General features: G+C 48.6%; 2 protein-coding genes across 3 annotated transcripts in view; one reads left to right on the forward strand and one right to left on the reverse strand.

The window, feature by feature from the left end:
- The first annotated feature begins 3,227 nt into the window (after positions 1-3,227).
- On the forward strand, positions 3,228-7,421 carry LOC122369652 (serine-threonine kinase receptor-associated protein-like). The gene is made up of 7 exons (XM_043344558.1): positions 3,228-3,708; positions 3,951-4,090; positions 4,497-4,647; positions 4,997-5,121; positions 5,534-5,646; positions 6,089-6,279; positions 6,658-7,421. The coding sequence occupies exons 1-7, from the start codon at positions 3,594-3,596 to the stop codon at positions 6,786-6,788; spliced, it is 966 nt and encodes a 321-aa protein (XP_043200493.1). The 5' UTR covers positions 3,228-3,593; the 3' UTR covers positions 6,789-7,421.
- A 360-nt stretch (positions 7,422-7,781) lies between these two features.
- Positions 7,782-26,689, reverse strand: part of LOC122369651 (fatty acid synthase-like) — a 37,297-nt gene continuing 18,389 nt past the window's right edge. For both annotated transcript variants that reach the window (XM_043344556.1, XM_043344557.1), the window contains exons 26-51: positions 26,286-26,443; positions 25,719-25,904; positions 25,130-25,292; positions 24,580-24,817; positions 24,175-24,261; positions 22,945-23,169; positions 21,355-21,463; positions 20,747-20,987; positions 20,218-20,333; positions 19,675-19,865; positions 19,130-19,321; positions 18,048-18,217; positions 17,479-17,594; positions 17,117-17,215; positions 16,621-16,739; positions 16,127-16,245; positions 15,543-15,669; positions 15,201-15,304; positions 14,495-14,791; positions 13,951-14,111; positions 13,403-13,507; positions 12,950-13,098; positions 12,182-12,314; positions 10,414-10,518; positions 9,937-10,080; positions 7,782-9,524 (exon numbers count right to left, since the gene is read on the reverse strand). In XM_043344556.1, the coding sequence (XP_043200491.1) occupies positions 9,411-9,524; positions 9,937-10,080; positions 10,414-10,518; positions 12,182-12,314; positions 12,950-13,098; positions 13,403-13,507; positions 13,951-14,111; positions 14,495-14,791; positions 15,201-15,304; positions 15,543-15,669; positions 16,127-16,245; positions 16,621-16,739; positions 17,117-17,215; positions 17,479-17,594; positions 18,048-18,217; positions 19,130-19,321; positions 19,675-19,865; positions 20,218-20,333; positions 20,747-20,987; positions 21,355-21,463; positions 22,945-23,169; positions 24,175-24,261; positions 24,580-24,817; positions 25,130-25,292; positions 25,719-25,904; positions 26,286-26,443 (3,968 nt within the window). In that variant the 3' untranslated portion in view covers positions 7,782-9,410. The remainder of the gene's footprint in view (positions 9,525-9,936; positions 10,081-10,413; positions 10,519-12,181; positions 12,315-12,949; positions 13,099-13,402; positions 13,508-13,950; positions 14,112-14,494; positions 14,792-15,200; positions 15,305-15,542; positions 15,670-16,126; positions 16,246-16,620; positions 16,740-17,116; positions 17,216-17,478; positions 17,595-18,047; positions 18,218-19,129; positions 19,322-19,674; positions 19,866-20,217; positions 20,334-20,746; positions 20,988-21,354; positions 21,464-22,944; positions 23,170-24,174; positions 24,262-24,579; positions 24,818-25,129; positions 25,293-25,718; positions 25,905-26,285; positions 26,444-26,689) is intronic.

The following is a 26,689-nucleotide window of genomic DNA, read 5'->3' on the forward strand; positions in this document are numbered from 1 at the left end:
ACCCTACGGATGATATTGGTAAAACGTATTTCAGATATTCGATTCGGAAAAGAGATGTCGAGTTGCTTTTCGGCCCCACGTCGCCATTCTGGGTATTCTGTGATCGATTCGCCCCGTGTTTGGTTAGGCCCGCGCCGCGTGGTTCGGCGGTATTTTTGAGGGAGGAACGCAGGAACGCAGGAACGCTAACGCACCGAACGAAAAAAAATTGAGGAACGCTATTCCAGGAACGCACTAACCGCGGCCGGAGGAACGCAGGAACGCTAACGCACTACCGAAAATCGAGGAACGCGCCCAGCTCTGGAGACGGGGTTTATAAGAAGTCACCGGCGTGTATCGAGACCACAGGGTGGTGATGCCTGGTGACCTGGTGTATCGTGACTCGTGAGACTGGAGTGGTGTATGTACAGTGTTGATCTAGTACTGAGTGAAGCTGCGAATAGTGCTTGCTTCGTGCCGAGCGCGACTTGGGATGTCAATGTTGCTGACCTGGTGCAAAACGAATGAAATAGTGTTGACTTCTTGACTATGAAGTAGGGCAGCACTACTGGAGTAGTGCTGCCTGCCCGAGGTTGGTGCAGTAGTGTACCGTAATGACTCGCAGTAGGCTAGTGCTCTACCACTGGAAGTGTGCTGGCCAAGCGCACAATGACCGCAAGAAGTGCTCAAGGCGGTTCGTGGTGTCGAGGACACCTTGATAAAAGCCCTCAGCGATGCTGCGGACACCACCAACACTTCATCGTAACTACATCCTCCAGGATCGATGGACCTAATACCACCTGTCCGTGCTTCTATCCTCAGGATACTGAAATCCTTCTCCTCCACGCCACAACCCCCTTCCGGGCTGGGCAGGCAACTTTATCTCATGCGGGCTGCTCCCTTGGAGCGGCACCGCTGCTCCTGAGGGAGCGCACCCCGTAGCCGGGTGCAGTGAGTGCCTTGGGGCTGGGTGGCCTGTCCTCTGGACGGGCTCAGCCCCGGCGACTCACTAGGGTGCCTGCCCGGACCAATGTCTCCCCCTAATTCCTATCATCCTTCCGGCTCTGCAATGGTCTTGTCGACCGAAAGGGCCTAACCCAACAAAACAAACAAAGACCTAATACAGTAGGTATGTAGACACTATCCTTTTTGGCAGACATCAAATGCGGACATATGTGCGTGCATGCGTTGAACAAATGGGCTTTTACCATATCGCATCGAAACGATTTGTTGGCCCGCTTTGACTACTTATTAGTGACTCGTTAGTCGTTACCCTGCCTGTTAAAAGTTCCATCGTCGAAATGGCATTTGTGATGTTATTTATATCTGGGGACTGGGAGTGTTACTGTTTGTTCACTGCACTCCCAATTATTCTGTTACTGTGTGTGTTCTGTGGTTAATAGGCCCCTCGTTGGTATCAGAATGGGACCATTGTTTTCTGACGCAGTCTTTTCGGTCGTGCGACGTGCCCTGAGGGTCAAGTCTGTGATAAGTGGACGTAACGGCTCGAATGTTACGCATAACTAGGCCAGTGTGGTGGGCCGATGCGATCCACGATACGTGCGTTGTGCTATATGTGGACGTAGTGAAGTAGGTACCACACCATCTGACCAATCATGAATCTCTATACGGCCTTAATCATAAACGGACTGGTTTTGTACTGGGTGTGCTTCGCTGTACTGCGCGAAATACATTGAAATGGTAGGCATAACATTTCATTCGTTTACGCAGCGCTACAGATGGTAGCTAGCGATTAGGCTACGTGCAACCTACCTATTGCCCGAGTAGTTTCGTACCCAAAAAGACATGAATATATATATATATTATATATATATATATATATATATATATATATATATATATATATATATATATATATATATATATATATATATATATATATATATATATATATATATATATATATATATATATATATATATATATATATATATATAAAAATATATATATCGTAAATCGCTCGTGAATCGTAATGGCCAAAACCGTGTCCGGAGGTACCGTAAGTCCACTAAACCATTCATATATTAACAGTGGCGGATCCAGAGGAGGAAGGGGCCATGGGGGCCATGCCCCCCCCCCCCTCTGGGCCTCCCGGGGGCACCATCACGGAGTTTTTTTTTTAATTCATCACGGAGGTCACCGACGGGAGCTTCAACCCAGAAGTCTCCTAAGGGGCCCCATCCAGAAGGTCTATCGGCCCATAGGGTACCGTTTTCGGGGTTTCCCGGAGGCCCACTTCTGTCCCTCGCCTCGGGTGGGACTATTTCCATTCCGAGGTCCGCGGGGGCACCATCTCGAGTTCTCCGGGGGCACTATCCCGAGTTCTCCGGGGGCACTATCCCGAGTTCTCTGCGGGCACCATCCCGAGGTCTCCGGTGACACCATCGCGAGGTCTGGGGGTACCATCCCGAGGTCTGAGGGTAGAGGCGGCACCATCCCGAAGTCTGTCTCCGGGGGCACCATTCCGAGGTCTCCAGGGCCCGGGGGCACCATTCCAAGTTTCCAGGGGTACCATTCCGAAATCCGAGGTCTGAAGGAGCACTCTCTCCGGGTCTGCGGGGGCACCATCCCGAAAAGTAAGTGGCCGAAATCCGTGGATTTTTTAGGGGGGAGGGGCACCAAATACCAGGGGGTAGGCACAATACCGTATGTCCCCTCCCCCTTGACGAAATCCTGGATCCACCACTGTATATTAAAACCTAAAATTCTAGCCGCTCCCGCAGTTTTACACCTCCACCCGATGACTATGGAGCATGGAGCATGCTCGGGGCCTGGGGGCATGAGCAATGAGCATCGAGACGGTGAATGCGCGGCACCACAGGGCGCAGGGAGGCAGGGTAAGACCGAATTACTGCAGGTGGAAGGCAGGAACGACGCTAACATTGAATAAAGGGAACCACAGAGTGGACCCCTCATGCGACGTGCCCTGAGGGACTGGCCACTGGGTCAGCTGGTGAAGAGGAAGTTGTGACCTGCGACACATGCCAATGCCGGCACTGAGCTCCGTATATAATAGAGGCCAGTATTGCCCAACACAACTATAACCGCGCCCGGCGACCCAGGCCGACGACCAGCCCACTTTCACTTATCCCTCGGCGTGGGACATGTGGAAGCTGATTGTGTAATCGACTGTACGTTAACATTCACTGCGCCATAAAAGAAACAGAAAAGTGTTATTTCTATGACGTCAAAGGTACTCTACTTTTTCTTATCAATTATTGCAGTTCATTTATGAGTACCTAAATATTTTTGTTTTCCATTTATTTTTGTTTACATATTCTTGAGGTTTTGTCGTTGTTTGAAGCATTAGATAAATCAGTATATATTTTCATGACCGAAGTGATCATTTATGCTTGCTACTGATTCGTTTTTAGTAATGACGTCATTAGCTTTAAAAATGAAACGAATCCATTTTAAAGCCTCAAAGTTAAACTAATTGGCATGTCAAAAGTTATTGTTGTGTGTAGTGTGTGAGCTGTGGTAGTGTGGCTGAAATCTAATTGATTTCTTGCCATTTTCTAGACAATTTGTGGCAGTTGTGACTGTCGCTCTGCGTTGTGATAACTTCAAAGTCTAGTCAAACTCTAAGCATAATGGCAGCCCTGCGCCAGACCCCCTTGACCTGCAGTGGGCACACTAGGCCAGTTGTTGACCTGGATTTCAGCAGTATTACCCCTGAGGGATATTTTATGGTCTCTGCATGTAAAGGTAAGTTTTAAATCATTGAAAGCTATTTTTTGGCACCAAAGCTTGGAAGTCTTGCACATAATTTCAATAGTAAATGCATTGTTACCTGTAATCTCAGTTGTCTTAGGCCACGAGTGTGCTTCCATGCGCTTCTCTTTGGCTGAAGAATATAGGAATAACTTTCTTCTGTGTGCTAACCAAATGGGAGGCTACCATCACAATCAATGCATGACTGACGATTGACGAAAACCTGTTCCGTCCAGATGGAAAGCCAATGCTGCGCCAGGGCGACACCGGTGACTGGGTCGGCACATTTGAGGGCCACAAAGGTGCAGTCTGGGGTGTGGCGCTCAACTCAGATGCTAGCCGTGTGGCTACTGGAGCTGCTGACTTCACAGCAAAAGTAAGAACTGTTTTGCTGCCATTGCAGGATGGCTGCTGTTATGGGCAAGATGTTATGCTAGGTACACACAACTGAGAGGAGCTGTGATAACTCCCAGTCATGTGACCAGAAGGGTCAAGTACCATGGTTTTGCATGAGACCAATGTACTGGCTATTAAAAAAGGTACTTAAATGTAAAATGCCTAGATATCTTGTGAATATATTCATTCAGTAATCAGTTTTTTTTTTTTGTAACCTTTTTGTAACCCACTCTTGGCTCTTTTGGGTTATGTGGAAAAATAAATAATTTTCATGCACAATTAGTTCAGCCATGGGAACTCACTCACTGCAGGTACCAGTACTCTAAAATTATGCTGTGTCTGAGCTGATTCATTGATCCTCTCTTCCTTGCTCTCTATTTTGGCAGCTCTGGGATGCCCAAACTGGCTCAGAGATGCAGGGCTTCCAGCACAAGCACATTGTGAAGGCGGTGGACTTTTCGCCAGACTCCTCCCTCCTTCTCACTGGCAGCAATGAGAAGATCTTGCGCATCTTCGACCTGGCCAAGCCAGACAGTGGTGAGTTCTTGGTCATAGATGAGTCTGCTGTGTAGACATCGATATTATTTCCTAGGGAATGAAAGGTGTTAAAGTGCAGAGTGCTTGGGTTTTAATTCCTAAACCTCCAGCTTTTATATATTGCTAATCATTTGTGATTTATTGATCATTCGTGAATCATTTGTGACATTCATTATCTCCAGCTTTTCTTAGATTTATTGCCATAGAAAACCCTCTGGGGATGCAAATTACATCAATATCTCACAAAGGTGGTCGTCGTAATGCATTAGGCTCTTCTGATAATAGTTGGAATGATGAAAATGCTGTGTCACGGTTGTGATCTCTATACTGATGTTTCGTTTGCTCTCAGACCCTCAGATGTTCACTGGTCACACTTCCAACATCAAGAAGGTGATGTTCCTGCCCGGTGGTGATACGATCCTCAGTGCCAGTGACGACAAGAGCGTACGCGTCTGGGACCGACGCACCGGTCAGGTAAGTAGAGAAACTGATATATCTTGCCTGTCCTGACTGGGAAGAAAGTAGCGGCCCAACAGCGAAACGAGGAGATGGGCTTTAATGTTTAGCAGAGCTGTACCAGACTGACTACTCCAGGTCAACCTAACTGTACTGGACTGTTTTGGGGGGAAGCACTGGTCTGGTAGTGGTGAACTACGAAACAGATATATCGTGACCTAACCCTGGATAGAGATCAATGGGAAAGATGGTAGGTTCTTTGCGGCTCAGTAGCAGTTTATCTTCTTTCGCCTCGCACCCGACCGACGTGAAGCTCTTATTTACCGTTCGTTTGCGTCCATAGGCACATCAGTATCACGGACTGTGCTGTGCTGGCTCTAGCCCTTTGCTGTCTGCAGCTGTCCCAGTATTACCCTTCATTTTTTCTCAGGTGGCTCGCTCTGTGGAGCTGCCGGCCATGCCGACTGACGTCGAGGTCCACTCGGACGGCTCCACTCTCACCGTCACTCACGGCAAGACCGTCAGCTTCCGCTCCATTGAGAGGTGCGTATACGAGTCCCATTGTAACCTTCCACTTGATGGAACGATTTGAATACGCTCTTGCCTCGTACTCCACGAAGAAGTACGTATGCGAACCACAACGTTCGTATCAATTTGCCACAATTTAGCAACGTGTCTCGATGTTACAATAGAAAGCGGCCTAATTGAGGACCAACGGCCATGTCGTAGCATTCAATTGCCGTTGTGACTATTTGCCGAGTCCTTTGATGGTGTCTTCTCACGACATGTTAGTTTTTGGTAACTCGTACAGACCCTGATTGATATCTCTGAGCAGTGGTTGGCAGTCGAAGACGTGTCTTCCCAATCATCCCCTGACACGACCCATGACTTCAGTTAACATCGCCCGTCAGCCTACACTCTGAGCATTACTATCCCCCAAACCCCTAACCCTTGACTATGATCTTTGACACCCTTACATCCACAGCCTGGACGAAGTGCGTGTCTACACAGCACCCACCCAGCTGTTCTCTGCCTCCCTGCACCCGTCCAAGTCTGTCTACGTGTGTGGAGGAGACGACTTCATCATGTACAAGTTCGACTACGCCACTGGCGCAGAAATTGAAGCCTGCAAGGGCCACTTCGGACCGGTGCATATCGTACGGTTCAGCCCTGATGGTAAGTACTGGCTTCTGAGGAAGGATAGTGGCCAGCGGTGGGTGAAGAGTGGTTGCGATCCATACTGGCCTTTCGTTAGGGGGGGGGGGGGGTTCAGGTGCAGGTGGCGTATCTAAGGTTACACGTCTCGGTTGATTGTCTACTTTGATCTGATGCATGTGTGTTGTAAGTTTGGAAAGTCGTTACTGATTTCCGTGAATACTCGACGGCTTGTCTGTGAATAACATCCGCGATCATTCAATGAGGTTCGTGAATTTCTCCCCAATGTTGTTAGGTTTCCCTCTTTTCGCTTGAATATACCCTGCCTTTGAATATCCCTTGCCGACGTACATCCGTTTTCGTCGTTATGCTTATGTGCGCGCTGTGCGCTTTCCACAGGTGAGCTGTACGCGTCTGGCTCGGAAGACGGCACCCTCCGTCTGTGGCAGACCACCGTCGGCAAGACCTACGGTCTCTGGAAGTGTGTCGAGGCCACCATCGAAGGCAAGCAGGAACAGACGGCTGCGTAACTGGTGATGATGACAGAGAATGTACTAGGAAGGATGGAGGAGCGAAGAGAGGCTAAGGCAAGGCAGGGGGAGCGCTTGGTCACACGATAGCGGATTCCGAGCAGCCCGCTGCTGCGGATCTTGAGTCCCGAGTACTGGCTGTTCAGTACGCGGTTCTTTTGCACGTACCGCGACTGCCACACGGCCTTGCTCTTGCCTCTTCCGCACGGAAGCTAGGTCAGTGGCGCCAAGCGGCAAAAACGCTGGGGCTGGTTAAGCTCCCGCGGTTTATCAGGTCCCCGAACAGTATTTGGTCCGGGTGAGGGAGGCCCTCCCTTTGCGTCGACGAACCCCGGTGGCGGTGCAACTTGCGGCGAGGCTAAGCCAACCGCTGAAAGACAGCGCTCAGTGGCGCCATCTATCACGAATAGTGCTCAGTGGCGCCACCTATCTCGTAATAAAGCGTTGAGCAGCGCCACCTATTTCGTAGAGCTATAGTTGCGGCGACACGTCTGCTGAGCAGGTAAAGACGTGCTGGTGCTTGGCTATTTTTGTACTGTTAAGTCCGAAATGTCGACTAGCGACAGCCGGAGATATATGATATTGATGGACGCGATGCGTCACTGGTTCTGGTGTAATACAGTGGTTCAGGTGTCCGCTGTGTATAGGGTATGGGATGCCTGAGGTATGGGTGATATCACGTACTCGAGTTTTGATAGAATGGTTGGTGAGGGGAGGTCAGTCTAACCAGTTTTTCACAATTTGGCTCAAATGTTTTTGACGGATTGAAGCAGCCGAAGCCTATATAAGCAGAGCCTGTTGCGCAGCCCGGGCCCCAGCTTAAGTCCAGTCGGGTAGTTCCGAGTATATGAGCATGCTGAATGTCAAATTTTGGTGTGCCCACTGCCCATCAATGCCGGACACGGTCCGTCCCAGTTCCCACTCGTCGAACCTCAACAGGTGCGGCCGATTCAACAGGTACAGGCAAACTGACGTTTCTAGGAAAAATCGTGGTGCAGCCGATTAAATATATTTGAGCGCACAAACTTCACAACACAGCGAGTGGACATACTTTTTCATCCCTTCGATCGTGCATACCCTCCCTCAAATGTGGATTATCATCCCCTCAATAACCCATCAACCTGCGACCATGTCTAACACAGTGCAGTGAATTCCCGTGTAATAAGTATATAAACTAAAGTGTCATGGATTTGAGACTCTCGACGGTAACTTGCTTGCACGTTACACTGGTTTTAGTAGAATGTAGCGGAATGCTAGCGAAGTGACCTGAAATGCAAAGCTAGTGCCGTCAAATGGCTCCAGTATTGGACCTCCTACCGTTCATTTATGTAGGTAACCAGCTGCCTAAATATATAAACCCCCGCCCTTTATCGCCAATGCCACGCGGCACATAGCCTTCAACATATCTAAACTTCGACCCCGCCATAGTTGACACTTTACAATCATTAGTCATTCCCTCAGCCTCAGACATGGCAATCATTCTCTGACAATGCTCAGAGGCACACTGCTCCAACCATCGACACATTCCCATCTATCGACACATTCAGAGATAACTTGAACCGTCAACATGATCCCTCCGCTTCCCTCGTGATGCTCACTTGATCTCTCTTGCTGACGCCTCGTGGTCCTTCGCGATGGTTTCCTGGTCCCCCAGATGTGACTTAGTCCTTTGACATTAGACGGTACGCTAGTTACGTCACCGGGCACATCATTCCCGGTCAACTAGTTTCTCTGAAATCATCTCACCGATACATTATTGACATCATACAGTCCCATAGTTCACATTCCCTGTGCATATGATGTTAGCTTATCCCACTTTCACGTCACATAGTTGGTTGTTGACGTCATATTGTCCCAGCAATCGCATAATCTGATCCCATCACTCATCAGTAACATGAGTAACATGTCATCAGTATTAGTGAGTGCATCACTCATGGTTCCATCCCTCATCACATCACAATATGACCCCACATTCACATCACCTCACGTGTCACCTACGTCACCTAGTGTGTAGTCCCTCATTGACATCTATTCCTCGTGTCAGCCCCCATTCCCGTGTTATTCTCGTCCTTTGGTGTTAGCAGTGGCAGCTTAACTTAACTACCCTGATATGTCAACTTGGTTCATCCGTAGTCAGTTCCTCCTCACTCACACGCACTTTGATCCCTGGAACATTTACCATATCTCCCTCAGTCTATCACAGCAACTGTTCAACATAACAAATTACCCCGCAAAAATGTGCGTACCAGGCATAAATAAATTCGCCCTCACTACAGTAACTGCGCTGTCATGGAGGAACAAGCTTTTGGAATAATATGGATAAAACGCGGGGACACGGTCGAAATGTTCGCGAAAGGCAGAGTGGCAGTCATTTGGCAGTGACAGATGTTAGCTACTGACATATGGACCGTCAGCTTCTGCCTGACCACAACTTAACTGTCTGCTATTGCCATGCAGTTGCAACAAATTGTTAGCAAGTGTCAAAAGATAACATGTCGGCTGCAGCTGTCACACAACAGATGTCAGCTGCCCTGAGTGACAGACAGTCACTATCCTCTTATGACAGTGGAGCAGGACACGAGCTACCCTCTCTCGCTGCAGCCAAGCTTTCGACCGTCCTCCTTAGATAGCGGTAGCACTGGACACGAGCTCCGCCACTCGCGAGGCCGATTCACCCCGCAGGAACGTCACGTGATCGCCGGTTACGTCATGAACGGTGACGTCACCGGAGCAGAACTGCAGACAGAGGGGGAGAAGTGCGTTAGATATGACGTCGTATGCCGGGAAATGTGGGATCATGATTGAAGACGCGTCAGTTGCAAAATAAGTCAACATGAAAACCATCGCCACAGACTGAGGCCTGCGTCACGCAGAAGGGTCGCGAGTGCGCAAAGGAAGCCACAAAGAACTATGGCCGCAGGTCATGAGACTTAATCTAGGAAACGCACATTTGGGGGCCCTGGTGAGCAGCTACCTACATCGCTCAGAGATCTCCTGGACTGAGCCAGCAGTCAGTCAGTCTACCATCGCCTGGCAGCCTTCCCACCTACATCCGAATGGACACATTGACTGATTCCCCGCTTCACGACTGTTCAAGATGTTAGTCCGCTTCCTCACTCATTTCTTTTCTGTCAGTCCCCTTTCTCACCTGACTGAGCTGGTAGTCCTCTCCCAGTGAGGCGGCCCTGTCGTTGTGCCGTGCCTTGATCAGTGTAACTGAGCTCTCCAGCGGTACCGACGGACGGTACGTGTGACCGGCCATGATCCTCGCCAGCATACCCTGAACGGTCGGCTGCGGAGGACACAGACTGAGGTCAGATCGGGTAAAAATTAAAGTCAGTGAGATTAACGAGGTCAGTGAGATCAAGATCAGTGAGTTTGATGGTGTACTATGGCAGAATGTAAAAGATAGGGTCAAATTGGATCCAATCACTAATGGGGTTATTCCGGGTCGAGAGATAGAGAATGTGAACGATAGATGGAGGTAAGCTGTTGGAGGTCAAAGAGAGCAGATGAGATAAGATGGAGGTCAAATGAGCATGCGCAGGACGTCGATTTTTTATTATTACACGAGATCTTCCGAAGGACCTTGGGAATGACTCATCACATCTCAATGTCAACTTACCTGCAGTTGTTCTGGCTCAATGAACAGTCCTGACTCCGCCAACCGCGTCACGGTGTGCTTCACTTTCTGCTCGGTAGATGGCAGGGCGATCAGCTCCCGACGCAGCTGACGACAGGAGAGACGGGCGAGTTAGTTATTGTGGGGTTAGCTGACATTACAATATCAATGTATGAATGGACTTCAGGCTGCTAACATATGCATAAACCCACCACATAGCTGCTCGTGTGCATCTAGAGCACACGAGCAGCTAACACTCTGCGTGTGACCTTGGCGGTCACACGCAGAGTGTTAGCATCACTGACGCTCAAGGGATACGCCAAACTTCAGCCTCGCTTCCTAACAACATCGGCATTTTTCAGGGTTCTGCTCTCGGTCCACTTCTGTACTGTATCTTTGCCAACGATCTCAGTTTATTTGCCGATGACGCAGTCATCGTGCAATACGCCGATGACACACAAATTCTAGTCAGTGGTAAAAAATCGGAAATTCATAACGTAGTACACCGCATGGAACTTTCTTTGGCTTCTCTTGACCTTTGGCTACGCGCCAATGGCTTAAAAGTAAATGCAGGAAAAACTCAGCTGATGTTGTTGGGAAGCGCTCAAAATTTGCGCAGTGCCCCAAACATTACGGTAAAATTTCGCGATCACGTCATCAATCCCGTCTCGGAAGTTCAAAATCTCGGCCTGACGTTCGATCGCAATCTCACTTGGAACACCCACGTCAGTAACGTCACGCGACGTTGTTTCGGCATTCTCAGTGGTCTGTCACATCTTAGGGGCCGCCTGCCATCGTCCGTCATCTCCGTCCTGGTCAATGCGCTGGTTCTCTCACAGGTCCGATACTGTATCACAATTTACGGCAACGGTTCGAAGAAGAACCTTGGTGCCATTCAGAAGATTATAAATTACGGGGCCAAAACAATTTTCGGACGCAAAAAGTACGATCATGTATCGGATCTGCTCGAGAAGCTGCGTTGGCTCAGTGCGGAGAATCTGGTGTCATATCACACACTGTGTATGATTCACAAACTGCTGCGCTTCCGGGAGCCCGATGAATTGTCGGCCGGCCTGTCTACGGTGGCCGAGACCCGGGGTGTGTCGGGAGCCCCAGACAGGGTCACCAGGCAGGACCGCGCACTGTATGTGCCCCGGTCCAAGACCGAGACGGGGAAGAGGCGCTTCAGGTGCCGTGGTCCAGCCCTGTACAACACCCTACCACCCGAACTGCTGGAGCTCCCTGTGCCCATTTTTACACGCCGACTCAAGCAGCACTTATCCGCTCGACCACCAGACTGATTATACTACTTTTTAGCCACGGGGTGTATGTGTTATGGTGTATGCTCGTATGTGAATGTGTGCGTGTGAACTGTGCATGAACTCCATGTTGAGCCTAATGACGACCAGTCCCATTTTTTACTATATGACGAGAGGTATTAAAAGCCACTCCAAGTGGAGCACCTCAATAAACGTCTGAGTCTGAGTCTGGGTGTCGGGAATTTAATGACGACGCCCAACTTTGGTTGTGCTTTCTAAAAGGCAACGTGTTTTACCTGCGTTAAACCTCCTGGGATTTCATACATAACCCGCAGCCTCAAACATTTCAACTGTTTCGTGGGCTCAATAATTATATAGCTCTAAGCTCAACCGATTGAGATACCCTCACACCTGTCTAACCAACTCAACCGGGCGGGTGAATCGATCCATTCCGCTCACCCGTACGGGTCACACACCAATGTGAATCTCTCTCACCCATTCGCGGCTCTCACCTGGATAAAGTCAGTGTTGATGAGCGACACAGCCACCATACAGAGAGCGTCCGCCTCTCCCGCTCCCTGTGTGTTCGGGGCGGAGGACCTGCCGTACTTCCTCAGGTAGCTGGATGTTATCTGGGAGACGTAGCTGAAACGAAGGAAGTAGAGGAGTTGTTAGAGGTGGGGTGAGACTGGAGTAAACCATGGGGAATTGTGAAACTGAAAACAGTGAGGATATTGGTACATCCAGGCATATTTAGCGGCGATATGACATTGAAATACGGCACGAAAAACTGACACTGATGAGTGGCACAAGACACCGTCACTGGCACGTGACAGCTATGAATGACCTCTAGTAGAAACTCGAAGCCCTCGCCTGTCTGAAGCCCGTTATAAGTCTGAATATCAGTCCCGGGTCAAATTGCTAGCTACCAATATCCAATCTGAGGCCTCTTGCACCAAACTACCTAGCTAGGTAAAATCGAAAAACCGGTTTCAGAATAAGCTAATCTAACGGTGGTAAATTTGTTTGCAATAGCCCAATACATAATCCTACATGTGCTTGCAAAATTTTGCATGCAAATTGTTACATTTGAGACTTGGACTGGGTATACGATGCAAAATAATCCAAGCATTGGTGCAAGAGGATTTTGGTGCAAGAGGCCTCTGCACTCCCATCTATAGCATGCACCTCCCTCTATAGTCTGTACTCCCCTCCACATACTGTCTGTACTCATTTATACAGACCGCACTTTCCTCTGTACACATATACCGCTCACTCACCTCGGGGAGCCATCCAGCAGTATGACAGCGGTCGGCGGCGGTACCTTCTGTTTTTGCATCTGTAGGGACATCTCAAACACCACGGCTGAGCCGAACGAGTATCCGGCCAGCGCGAACCGGCGGCCAGAGCCCACCTGGGCGGTGATAACCTGTAACAGGAGACAAGGAAAGATTAGCGATGAGGCACGAGAAATGCGGGGTGAAACATGGGAGACACGGTGAGGCAAGAAACTGAGTGATGAGACACAAGAAACGCGCAGTGAGGCATGGTAGGAAGACTGACATGTGAGCGAAAGCAGAAGGCGCAGAAGGGCGAGTCATAAGAAATGGTAGTAGCAAGTCAAAAGAAACATTGTGAGACGCGAGAAACGGTCGGCGAGCTACGAGAGAGACATACATATAGCCAGACTTGCGTAACTATGTGACACTTTTTTGTAATATCACCATCATCACCTTCAGGTAGTGGGCGGCCAGATTGGTGATGTCATCACAGGGCGCCTCACTGGTGCACTGCAGTCCAAAGACGGCCGTACCCGCAGAGATCTGGCTGACTGCCTCCTGGGGAAAAGAAGACACATAAAAATGTGACGTCATATTAGCTGAGTGATGTCATAGTTTTCAGAGTGAGATTATGTGTCGGTGTTATACTTGATGCCTATGCCTACCACTGCCCACTCCCCTACTCTCTTCTTTCAGTTGACGTAATGTCATACGCACATCGAACAGTAATATGCCGTTGTTTTTCAATAGAAAATTGCCCAGTAGAGATGAAAATTGCCCAGTAGCCCAGTAGCTAACAATGTTCTACTACAATACAGTGTACAGTGTACAGTTACACTGGTAATTCACTGATTGCATTAAGAATCGAAGAGTGTCACCTTTCCGTCAATTAACAAATTCAACTAACTACTTCACAAGGCGGCATACCACCACCATAATCACCATACCTCGTCCATCTACGTTCCCCATTGTACACTCTTCCTCCTGTAAGCTCTTCTTACCTTCAGCGGTGTGACCGATCCCTCGATCGGATGCACCACAAACAGAAGTTTCTCGGCGCCTGCGACTCCCTTTGCTGTAGCAGTCGCGTTCAGAGGCACTAGAAGCTCGGTGGGACGGAGACTGGTGGCGCTGTACCGACCGTCCGCTTGACGCTCAAACACTGCGATTAACACACATACGTGCAAGGAAAGGACAGTTAGAGAAACGTGCAAACAAAGGCATGAACTGGGGTCTGTCAGTTCATATAATGCATGCAAGCAAACACACAAAGACGGAAGTTAAAAAGACAAAAAAAATAGTCAATTGAAAACGTTGCTCATACCAAAATGTTAAATGCCATACAATAGACACGTCACGAGACAAGATTAAACAAATTGTCAAGACTATAATGCTAGTTTAAGCACAACACGCATAGTCTCTTTAATGGATCGTTCGTATAACTGGTAGGCTGTCGTTAGTAGAAATGGAAACTCCGTTCTAAAATTCCCAAGCTTGTCAAACTAAACAGTTTACATCTGGCGTATAGGCTCAACATGATCTCACCGAAGAGCGCGTTCTGCAGTTGACTCGTCTCCGCGGCAGCATCATTAACCGCCGCTGTCTTCTGCCCCTCCGTCTTCCCTTCAGTCTGAGTAGCCGGTGTCTGTGCGGCCCCATCAGCTGCCCCTCCCTGTTCGATTTCAGCCAGTTTAGCGAAGGTGAGCTGACGCACGGCGGTGGATTCCAGAGTGAGGCCAAACTCGCGTTCTAGGGTTTGTTTCACCTCGACACCCATCAAAGAGTCGAGGCCGAGGTCGGCCAGAGAGGCATCGGGGTTGAGCTTGCTGGCGTCGCGCAGACCTGGAAAGAAGGGCATGGGTCAGGTCGGGTCAGGTCATGTCACCTGTGATCATTCCACGGGTCAATGGAATGATCACAGGTGATAAGTGGGCTCAAAGGGTACGAGGTGGCTACAAGCAGGTCAAATGACTGGGGCTGTACAGTAGGTTAACAAACTATGGTAAGATCGAGTCAAAAAGAGTTTCAAAGAAGGTATTAAAAAAAACACACACACACATCCACATAACTTTTCAGTGGGGGAGTGTTAATCGACATTTTTTTTTCAAACAATGCGTGATTTTTGCAAGTGACGTAAATGTATCATGCATGATGCATCAATTTAATACATAATCATGCAGCGACAGACTGCAATTATAGGGTGGGGCAGCATAATCGGGAATACAGTTCGTCGCTCTGACCGCTATCTTACCGAGAATGTTGGCCACGGTGCTGACCAGACTGGTCCGGCCGGCCGTGCTGGTCTTCTTATCGGCCAGAACCACGCTGCTTACCACACCGCTCGTGTCCAGAACCCTGCGCAGAGGAAATAAATTAATGAAATAGGATACACGATACCACAGTCCACGCTGTTCACCACACCGCCTGTGGCCACAACCCTGCGCAGGCAACACTGCAGGTGATACTGAAAAGTTGACTACACTTTAAAGAACAAATGCGTTTCGGTGACAAAACACAGTCGTCACCGCCCTAAACTATGCTTATACCTATATCAACGAACTGGACTCCAAAGCCCTCTTCCTCTTTTCCTCACCTGTCGAGCACCTGCAGACACGAGTAGAGTCTCTGTGGCAGCGTGCCGCCCACCACAGTGTCGTTTCCTCCCATGGTGTCCTGGACCACACCCACGTCACCGATGGCGCCCCACTGGACCGCCAGACCTGAAGAGGGAGAGGGATGATCGGTTAGTGTTAGACTGCGGACGGAGAGAGACGGGCGGGCATTGATACACATAATTACAGAGTATGGTTTCGAGAGTGCACATATGACCTTGCACGGACAAAGGCAAAATCGAGATCACTATACCCTCCGGCGAGAGTGATTCCTATTCCAAAAGAAGCAGCCGAAAGGAATGCCACATTGAAAACTGCGAATAACACTGAGCTAATGTGTTCATTTGTGGTATAATCACGGAAAGCTCGGCGAGCTACGATATAACTATTCACGAGTGACAAACTTTCGTCTTATGGCAGACAGCCATGCAATGTAAGGCAAGATTATTACAATATGGAACAAAATTTTATCCTCAGAGCACCCCATGGTGTCTGATCTTCGAACCGACATTATATTGCAGACCATTGCCCAGTGCCCACCCCAGCCATTACAAAGGTAACATACCGTGCAGTCCGTCGGCGTTGCGTTTCTCGACGACGCGTTCCATGACGGAGTTGGCGTACCCGTAGTTGGTCTGTCCGGCGTTACCGCGTCCGCAGCTCACCGACGAAAACACCACGAACCTGCGGAGGTGGAGCAGTACAGTCGGAAATCATTACAAATATAGATATTGAACGCGTAGTTCTGTAAAAAATAGTCTTTTCGAATACTCACTTAAAACGTTAACGGCTTGGTCAGGAGGCACAAACATATTTCAAGAAGATCTGACTATTCTACAAGGTACATGAGGTTAGAACACCATTTCGAAATCCCGAGTTTTCATAAAAAAGAGAAAGTATGTGATTGAGAATACGTGTGAGAGAACGAGAAAGGAAGAGGAAAAAATGAGATTCAGAAAGCCAGAGAAAAAGAAATTGAAATATCCATGGTCAGGAAGGTCGAAAAGGGCAAAGTACGCAAGGGGCGAGAGGAGAGGAGACCTGCCACTGAGTACCCACCACTGGCAGCCAAGTCGCCGGGCGGCCCTATCCATATGAACAGTGCCGTCGGCCTTCGGAGCGGCCACCTGGCGAAACGTGTCCACCGTCTGGCCGTCCAACAGGCCGTCACGGAGCACCTGTTGGCGAGGAAAGGTGATTTGAGGCTGTTACAGACAGGTTCACAGTTCACACAGTCATACACAATCAAGTCACATTCGGATACAGGAAGAGGCTAAGAGCACCAGATGAAGGAAGGGACAGGGCAGGCACAGCCATAGACATAGACACTACACAGGCCGTTACAGAATACTTGGTTGAGGACAGACAGATGGTGACAAAAAATGGACCAAGTTACGGTAAGAGCCACAATTTACAGACACTGGCACATTATCAACTCTTGCAAAGAGCGGCAGACAGTTACATTCTCACACATAAATCTCAAACTCGCGTGAAGGACACTGTCGTGAAGGACACTGTCACTGTCTTCACTTAGGTCTCACATCGCTGTTCTCACCATGGCCAAGTTGAACACTCCCCCGATGGGACCGACGGCGGCCGCCTTCTTCAGCAGACTCTCGGCTCCCTCCGCGGTGGTGACGTCGTCACAGCAGATCTGCAAAATAAAGCGTGACGTCACTGGTGAACACACTGGACGATCAGGCTGGGCAATCAGCTGTTTTGAGATTGAGGCAACTGCAAGAAAATTTAGTTGGCAGAATCAGACTTATTTGTCAATCATTGTAAAGCGAAACAGAGTCTAAACGCCACCGTAAAATACTAGCTACGATAAGACGTCAGCTAACTTTGTATAGGTACTCTAATCGACCTTCCCCTTCCTCTCTCCCTTCCTCTATCCTCCCTCTCTCCTTCTCTCACCTGAACAGACACACCCCTGTTTCTCCAGGAGCTGACTCGGGACGCCTGGTATCCGTCTCTGACTCCGGAGCGGGAGCTCAGCACCAGGTGACGGGCGCCGCGGCTCACCAGCCACTCTGCAGTCAGAGGCATGAGGGTCAGTTAAGGTGGGATGCAGCGAGTCGGATAAGGTGGTGCAAGGGCCAAGGGGTCAATAAGAGAGGGATAAAGAGTGTCGGTAGGAGGGAAAAGGGGACGTTATATGATCCAAGTAAAAGGTAGTTAGTTACAGTCAGACACAACGGGTCAGACGGAGCAGCACAAATGGTCACCAGCGCATTCTTGATTTTGCGTTGGTCTAGTTAGTAAATAGTTAGTACGGGTTCCACTTGAATATGATGCATAAGACTTCACTAGTATAAATGTTCAGACCCGAAACAAAGCCACACGTAATTACAATATACGAACCGTAATTACATGGACCATGACTGGAACCAGAACTATACCAAAGATCATCCGAATGAGGGCCAGACCATAACCATAACTCCACCAAACCCTAACCAAACCTGAAACCCTCGCCCACTACTGACCGGCCAGCTCGAGTCCGAATCCTCCCAGTCCTCCAGTGATGACATGTACGGAGTCGGGCGCGGGGTAGCAGCGGTGGGCTGCAGGCACTGTCAGAGGGGAGGTGGAAGCATCCTCCTTGGAGCGAAGCTGGAGCACGACCTTGCCCACGTGCCGGCCGCCGGCCATGAACCTGAAATGGGGGAGGGGAGGTTAGTGAAGAGAAGAAAAGATAACTTTGAGTGGTTATGCGCCACCAAGGGGAGGGACAGAATATGGAAAGGGTGGAGACTTAAAGGGACCCTCCCACCTTCAAAAAAGTTAATGAATTGGCATGAAAGTGATGTCGCTCGGTTCAGAAAGAGCAAAAATGAATATCTACCAAATTTCATCGAAAAATATTCACCGGTTTTCAAGATATTAGACTTTTACTTTTGTTTACTTTTTGGGATCTCCGCTGTTCCTAGCGACTTTATTTGAAAGTGCGGCATTTGTTGCGCGCAAAGCAGCATATACCACCGCGTGCTGCCAAACGTTTTAGTAAAAGATTTAAAAATCGTTAGATCTCCGCTGACGTCACAAATTCTAAGGGGGCATACCAATGCATTAGCCCCTTAGAATCCGAAAACTGCAAGTTTGAAATTCCATATCTCCGAATTAAAGCATTTTTCGATGTTGTGAATGCCCAAACCGGTATTTTCAGGCCATGGCCACCAATTTGGCTATCTCAACTCAAAACTAATGTTAAGGTGGGAGGGTCCCTTTAAGAATCAATACCGGGAGATATAGAACGCTAGCTCGACTCGCCTAAAAATCGCGACCGCGTTGGCAATGATTTATTCAGGCCAGTGAGATGGCTAATGACTTGTTCCTGTTGTGTCGTTTTGATAGGAAATTAAACTACATAGCTTCACGTTGAATTACGTGCGCCACTGCGCTAGAATAGAAGCATGAATAAAACAACTGACAGCACACACTCTAAACGGATAGCTATTAAAATCAATATTTTTACATTCAATTACAGCCAATCATCGCAAGTAAGGCATTAGGCACAGAGGACGGTTCACTCTGCATGTCCAATCCTACGACCCACCCGCCCCCTCACCTGAAAGCCTGCTCGATCTGATCCCTCGGGAACACGGCCCGGGGCAGAGGCCGCACCACGCCGCTCTTCAGTCCCTCCGACACCAGGCGGGTCACCTCGCGTTTGGCGGCCGGGGCGCCGTTCCCGAACAGTGCGTCCAGAAGAATACCGTGGAAGGTGACGTTTTGCAGGAACACGGCCATGCCGAGCGGGCTGTGGGTGGAGAGCGGAGGTTCAAATCCAGGGAGGGTCGAGATTTTTATCGGTATATAATATTTTGGAATCATTTATCTTTAATTGATTTTGATAAGCATTCGCTCCCACGATTCAAACTGAAATCCCATAATTTTAAACACAAATTCGAAAACAAAGTCATTATCTACATCCCAAAAGTACTTTCAATACTCGACAATCAAGATGGCACTTGACACCGCTTCAGTTTGTTGCAACCATTTAATGGTCTAATACGTTCAAATTCACCTATCCAGAAACCGCAATAAGCTTAAAAAAGACAAAAGACCATCATCCTTCAATTTCAAGAGTATCCTTGACCACGCGTCACACACCTGTTCTGACTGAGGTCGAACTTCCCGATCTCCAGGAAGGTTCCATGCTGGGCTAGGCAGCGGACTGAGGCCTGCAGTTTATCATCACTGAGCGAGTTTAGCACCAGATCCACCCCACGGCCGGCGGTCAGGCGACGCACGGCCGGCTCGAAGGTCAGGTCACGCGAGTTGAGGATGTGGTCCTCACGAAGCTGGAAAAGAGAGGGAGGAATGGAGTCAGCTGTCGGTGCAGTAGTAACATAATTCACACGAATTTTTCACACTATTTGCAACACATGACAGACGTTGAGTTCAAAGATTCAAACTTTTTTCAATGCCCGATGACAGAAACCATCGCCAATAGACGTAGCAACAACCATGATTTCGCAGCAAGCTTCTCGCCTGAAAAGCTGGCGGAATGCCTATCTGCGGGCTCTTACAGTTCCATTAACAGAGGTTTTATATCGTCAAACCAGCCAGCTAATGGACGAATGATTGTCTCAAGAAGCACTCCATTCACGATTATCCAGGCCGTGTTTCAGCAGCCCCTAATCGTCCACCTACCCCCGGGAAGTTGTCCAGCAGGAACTGTTTCTTTGCCGCCGAGCCGACCGTGGTGAAGACGGTGCAGTCGAGGCTGAGGGCGATCGCAATGGCCGCCTGACCCACGCCTCCGGAGCCTGCGCATAGAGAGATTACGATGAGTTGGTAGACTAGTTGGTAGTTGGTAGAGTTGGAGACTAGTTGGTAGACTGGTAACAAATTAGGTTCACGATAGGCTGAAAATTGGTCACGGACTGGTCAAAAGAGAATAATCCGGCGGCCGCGGGTACATCAGGTGGCATGCTAGAACAATTCCGTTGAAAAATTCAAAAAAGATTCGAGGCTTGAAAGAGTGATTATATGAAGTGCAACACACTCTTGAATTATATTCTTTGAAATCTGGATATATTGTCCAGTCACTCACTTCGTCGAACAACGATAATAAACGAATGAACGAACGAACGAACGAACAAAAAATAAACGAAAGAACGAATTAGATATTGAATGAATGAATGAATGAATGAACGAACAGCCGTCACATTTCACCCACCTGAGTGAATCAGCACACTCTGTCCCTTCTGCAGCCTGCCTCGCACCACAAGAGAATAGTACGCCGTGGCATACACGACAGGAACCGAGGCAGCCTCTTCCAGAGTCCACGAGTCCGGCACAGGCCACAGGAACTCGGGGTCGGCTGACACAGTAGTGGCCAGACCGCGGGCGGGGACCAGTCCCATCACACGGCGGCCGGACCGGTCACGGCCGGAGAACTCCAGGCCGAGCACGCACTCCTGTTGGGGAGAGAGGTGAGAGGGTAGGAGTGAGAGGGGAGAGCGAGGGGAAAGAGAGAAGCTGCAAGACGCTGCTGCACGCCAGCTGTCTAGTACATACTACATTAGCCGAAGAGGACAAGCAAATTCGCATCCAAATTTCGATAAGAAATTGTTTGCTGTCCTATATACATATAACGATCACAGCTCATCATCGCCTATTGATAATAAGTTGCTGCTCGTAAACAAGAAATAAGCATCTCGATATCGGTTATCTCGTTCATTTTCCTTCAATTATCCGCTCCAAGAAATCGGCCATATCGCGACCCGTTGGGTCGCTGATCATCTGTGATCTCTGTAGGTATGTACATACCTACGTATATCTCACCTGAGTTGCCAGATCGCCTGGCAGCGCGTCGACCGAGAGTTTTCCCGTGGCCAGCATAATGTCTCGGAAGTTGAGAGGCGCGTAGTACACATCACACAGCTGAGACGGACTGTGAAAAGCGGACACACACGACGTCAAATCAGTGGCCAACAAGCAGGGTGTTTAGCAATACCTTAATTTTGAATTTCTGGTAATTTTAAAACATACGCCGTGCTGACAGCTCCTGTATCTTTCTAGCGAGCTTAGCGCATACCGACGAAGTGTCCATGTCTATTAGCGTTTTAAATGTTGCTTTTTTAAATCAAATTATTTGTACCTACAAATCGCCATTCAAGCAACAAAAAACGAATCAACGGGGCAAATCACAACAAAAACGAGCCCTCCTTTCCCCGCTCTTGGTATCGCATAGAAAGCTGAGGTTGATAAGGTATTCAAAAATATATATCCAGTGGCCAGTGGCATGTCACACGTTCCCCAGTACCCACTTAACCCTATTCCTGGCGGGCTCCGCCGGGACAAGAAACTGGCGGGGGGGGGGGCCGATTCGGCCCCCCTTCAGATCTCAAAAACTACACATCGCAGCGACAAACGGTAAACGGCATCGGATACGCACGGTCAAGATCTACAATTTTTACAAAGGTCATTTTCAGGTCAGGTCAAAGATGACGTCACAGGGGTCGAAAAAGTCAAAATGGCGGCGCTAGATATGGAGAGAGTTTTTCTCGAATAACTTTCGAATTAGTCAAGATAGGAACAAACTAAGGGCATCATCGTGATCCTCTCGTCAATCCGCATCGAATGATATATATATATATATATATATATATATATATATATATATATATATATATATATATATATATATATATATATATATATATATATATATATATATATATATATGTTGACCTCGAAAGGTCAAGGTCAAAGGTTGACCTCAGGTCACGTGACCTCGAGGTCATCATGTATATCATTCGATGCGTCTTGACGAGCTGAACACAATGAGACCATCCACGCGTCTGTATCTTGTTCCTGTACGGAGTTATTGGCCAAAAACCTTTGGTGACCTTTGATGACGTCACATGACCTCACAGCTGTCCAACAGCAAAACAGACCTCAAGGTAGTGAAGGTTGATCGTATATGAAGTCATGTATGGTATATGGGGCCATTCTGACCCGTTTTAGTGGTAAAAACAGGGAGTTGATTTTTCCCCCATTGACTTATAATGGGGAGGTCGCGAAACTGACCTGACCTTAGGTCACCGATATCAAAATTCCGAGATATACAAATTGCACATACTGGTACCCTAACTAAAGCCTGAAGAGAAGAAATTGATCGGTCAAAAACTCTAGCTCTGGCGTGATTGCAAACTTTCTGAGGTAAGGTCACCAAACCGCCTCTGGTGACATGACCTGAGGTCAGATCAACTCAAAATTTTCAGACATGTTGCGTAGAAGCCTTTAAGGAAAAGTCAGAAAATTTGAGCTTCCTAGCTCAACGCGTTTGGGAGAAATAACCAAAAACCTCAGGGGGGGGGGGCTCCTGAGGCCCCCCCCCCGCCAGGAATAGGGTTAAGTCACCATACGTACTCAGCATGCACGTCGTCGCTCTGCACCCATCCCAGACTGGACAGATCTCCTCTCTGAGCTGTGTTGATGAATGCAAACTCCGTCGCCTGAGGTGGGCTGGGCGGTGCCACGAGGTGTCTATAGGTGCCCCAGTGGCCGTCCCGTCGACAGATCACGGCTAGATCCAGGTTGGAGGCGAGAGAGCGGTCGGAGGAGGAGAGGGGCTCGTCGGGAGAGTAGACCGCCCTGTGGGTGGAACGGGGAGGGTGCGAGTTAGCGAGAGAAGATACAAGCAACAGTTCAAACGTTCTTTTTTTACGTTGAATGATGTTGAGGGTTTCTTTGAAAATGAGCCCCATTATTATTAAAAGATAAGCAAGTAATAGCCTTTGGCTCATTGTATAATAGACAAAAGAAATGGAAAAGAATATATGTGCGATATTTCGTGTTCGACACTTTTTCATGCACTGATGTTTCAAAAATATTTTTGTTGACAAGCAAACACACAAAACGAGCACAGTTGAATATCCCTCCTCTGATAAAGAAACATTGGATTACATAATAATTTCAGAAATGTCGACAAAATCATTCAAAGTCCAACAAGTACAGAGTTATACGGGCATAAATGATACCTCATGCCCAGCATGCCCACCACAAAACACACATATCCCCTAAAACATTCCCTAAACACATTGCATGAGTGAGGCAGACCAAAATAATTTCTACACACATTGCGCGAGTGAGAGAGGCAGAAAGAAAAGTAAGGCAGGCAGGAAGGAGGCGGCGTTGGAGAACGGCGGGCACCAGACCGGTCTGCATCAGCTTCAAGTGTAAAAAACAACGTTGGACAGGACTGCAAGAAGGTGAATAAAATGACACACAAAAAGGGTAGACAGGGTAGGCAAGACTTTTACTGGTGGGTCTGTCCTGGATGAGACGTGCTCTATCTTGTCATTGAGTTATACTGTATTTGCATGGGAGCAATCAGTTTCCAGGATGTGGTTCTTTTTTTACAATGCAGGGATGGTGTACATACATTGGTGATAAAAGAATACCAAGTTGTTAACAAAAATAATGATGAATACCTACGATTCATTTTCCAAACGTCTACGGAATTTATTCTGTCCAACACAACTGCAGACAATCATAAGTGACAAACCCTGGCGGCGAATCCGCTTGCGTTCTTTTACGAAGTAAAAATGTCCTATCATAGAACGATAAAACTATTAGCAGGCTTCCACATATGTTTACCTGACGGTGTTTCCGCCCGGTTCCCGTCTCAGACAGTTGGCCAGGCCCAGGATACCAGAGTTGTGCTCAGTGGCCGTCAGGTACAGTCTGTAAACATAAATACGGTAACATTTAACATGAAATAATTACTGTAACTGCAGAAATGGGCGACCTCCAGTTGCCAAAAGGTGAGTCACGAACAATATCGATATCAAGTAATTGCCGCGACCTTATTCGAAAGAAAACGTGGTAGGGAAGACGCAAAATGGCTTGTCCAACAGCCATGACACTTCAGCATTATCGTCAGTAGCCTTTCATGATCATGACAGTTACATAATACATTTAAGACGTTACATAGTTCCTTATCACATTAGCAGAGGTATGCTCTCCCAATAGCCACCATGTCTCTCGCCTATCCTCACTAACCTGTTATCGGCGTTGGCAGCTCCCTCTGCCATATGCTTCTGAAGCTCCGTCAACCAGTCAAACTGAGAGCCCACACTGAGCTCCAGCCAGTTCTGGGCTCCAGTCTGACCCGCGGCGGGACGACGGTACAGGAGGAACTCGCCGCCCTCGCTGCAGCGCTTGTGGGCCACCAGGGTGAGGTTGACGGAGGTCGGTAGCGAATGTTGGGTGAGCAGGAAGCCAGACTCGCGAATGGCCGCTGGGGACAGAAAAAGAAGAGGATGAATGTTGGTGGCTAGCCTAGACCGGAGGTTTGTGGAGTATAAGACCAGTAAAACCGTCTTTCTACGACGACTGATTTCGAGTAGCATAAATCTTTAGCTACTACATATTGAGCAAATAAATCTAAGCAATTAACACTCCAGCTTAAGGTCAAGCAGCCATCTTTTTACAAAGCTTCTAGCTCATAACTTTTACGATTATTCCCCCTTATTCCCCCTCCCCTCCCCCCCCCCCCCCCCCAGCATGCTTAAACGCGCTCATAGTCATGCCAACACGGCGAGAATCTTACCGACGGCCTTGTGGATCGTCTCCTCCGAGGTAACGTTCGTCTCGCCGGAGACGACCACCAAGTCCTGTCCGGAGAGGGGCAGCGGCTTCACACCGTCCCAGGTGACCTGCTGGAGGGGCGGCTCCACGGCAGTCTCAGAGGCGGTGACTAGAGTGGACTCCACCTGGGGATGGGAGCGAGAAATATTGAGTCCAATGGAAAGAGCAAGTGCAAATCGGGATTGCCATGTGACCAGCGACACAACCATTCTTTCGTTGCTTTGCTTCAAGAGATTCGTAGTTTTGAGATGAGTCGTTTGGTTAAATAGCAGCCGCTTTGACACCATAACAACGGACCCAGATGAACCACTTATAGAAACTGGCCTAAATCAGACAACGAGGCGGCCAAGAACGGTGGCCTGAATACAGGGAGCTAGAAAGGCACTAGCCTGACCCTTGGAGTTTATGATAGACCATACACAGCTAACTACATAGTAAATTTGTTGTAGACATCAAACTGAACCAGTGAGTTTGTGAGAGGCGACGCTTACCTAAACAACCGCCCGCGTGGTCCGGTCAGGTAACTAGAATGACCAGGTGTAGCTACTCACCTGAATGAGTGGCTGACCGGTAAGCCGATCGGACACCGTCCTCAGCACCTGTCCAGCCGGGCCGTCACCACTACCAGCCGCATCTCCGATCTGCGACACCTTCAGACGACTGCCCGTGGTGTTCTCCAGGACCAGGTCGGCCAGAACACCGAGCACCGCGTCACGGGAGAGGGTGGCGCTCTCCGTCTGAGGGAGAGAGATAAATCGAGCGATCTTTGAGTCAGGTAACATATGTTCTTCTTCATCTTCTGTTTGTTCGTGGTTGCTTCCTGTTTGTTTTTTGTTTTGTGTTGTTGCTGTTTTTTACTTCAATAATCGTCCTCAGCCTTCCTTATCAGAGCGCTGTGTGACATGACTGCTATAAAACCGGATTTATACTTAATTGCGTGTCAACCATATCCTTCATTAAAAAAAAAAAACGTTCGCACTGAATCTACTCGTGTCCAAGGAGTTTCACGTGAGTGTTCAGTGAGTTCACTGAGTATCCTTTTAATATGGGCAACGATTTGGAAAGGCTCGAGGGAAGAGTCTGCAATTATCATTCAAGAAGTCCGTATGATGTCTCACCTTGTCAAAGTGTGGGACGAACTGATAGGTCTCCACCAGCGGAGCGGCCTGCGCGTGCCGACGGGAGGTGAGCGAGGACTTCAGTCCGCAGATCTCCACGGCCGGGCAGCAGACGGCCTCCAGGGAGCGGTCGTAGGTCACCGGTATGTCGGCGCCCTCTGTGATACAGAGAGATCATGACATGAGGCCATGGCAGGTCATGTCAGCGCCTTCTGTTATACAGGGAGATTATATGTAGGTGATCGGAACGTTGCACATTTGATACATACCTATAGGAGGGTCATGGCAATGAGAGATAAAAATAATCAAGGATGACTTGAGCCAATCAGATATTTCAGGATTATGTTCAATAATAGAAACTGAGCTGGTTCAGCCAAATGAACGGCGGTTGATTGATGCTTCTC

Source organism: Amphibalanus amphitrite, unplaced genomic scaffold (assembly GCF_019059575.1).
Source record: "Amphibalanus amphitrite isolate SeventyFive unplaced genomic scaffold, NRLGWU_Aamphi_draft 001059F_arrow, whole genome shotgun sequence".
In the NCBI taxonomy this organism is placed as follows: domain Eukaryota; kingdom Metazoa; phylum Arthropoda; class Thecostraca; order Balanomorpha; family Balanidae; genus Amphibalanus; species Amphibalanus amphitrite.

What these genes read in the sequence shown, in the direction of transcription:
- LOC122369652 (XM_043344558.1), top strand. Translation starts at nt 3,594, where the DNA reads ATGGCAGCCCTGCGCCAGACCCCCTTGACCTGCAGTGGGCACACTAGG. An exon ending in CTGCTGACTTCACAGCAAAA is followed by an intron (nt 4,091 to 4,496) that starts GTAAGAACTGTT and finishes CTATTTTGGCAG; the next exon opens with CTCTGGGATGCCCAAACTGG. An exon ending in AGCTTCCGCTCCATTGAGAG is followed by an intron (nt 5,647 to 6,088) that starts GTGCGTATACGA and finishes TTACATCCACAG; the next exon opens with CCTGGACGAAGTGCGTGTCT.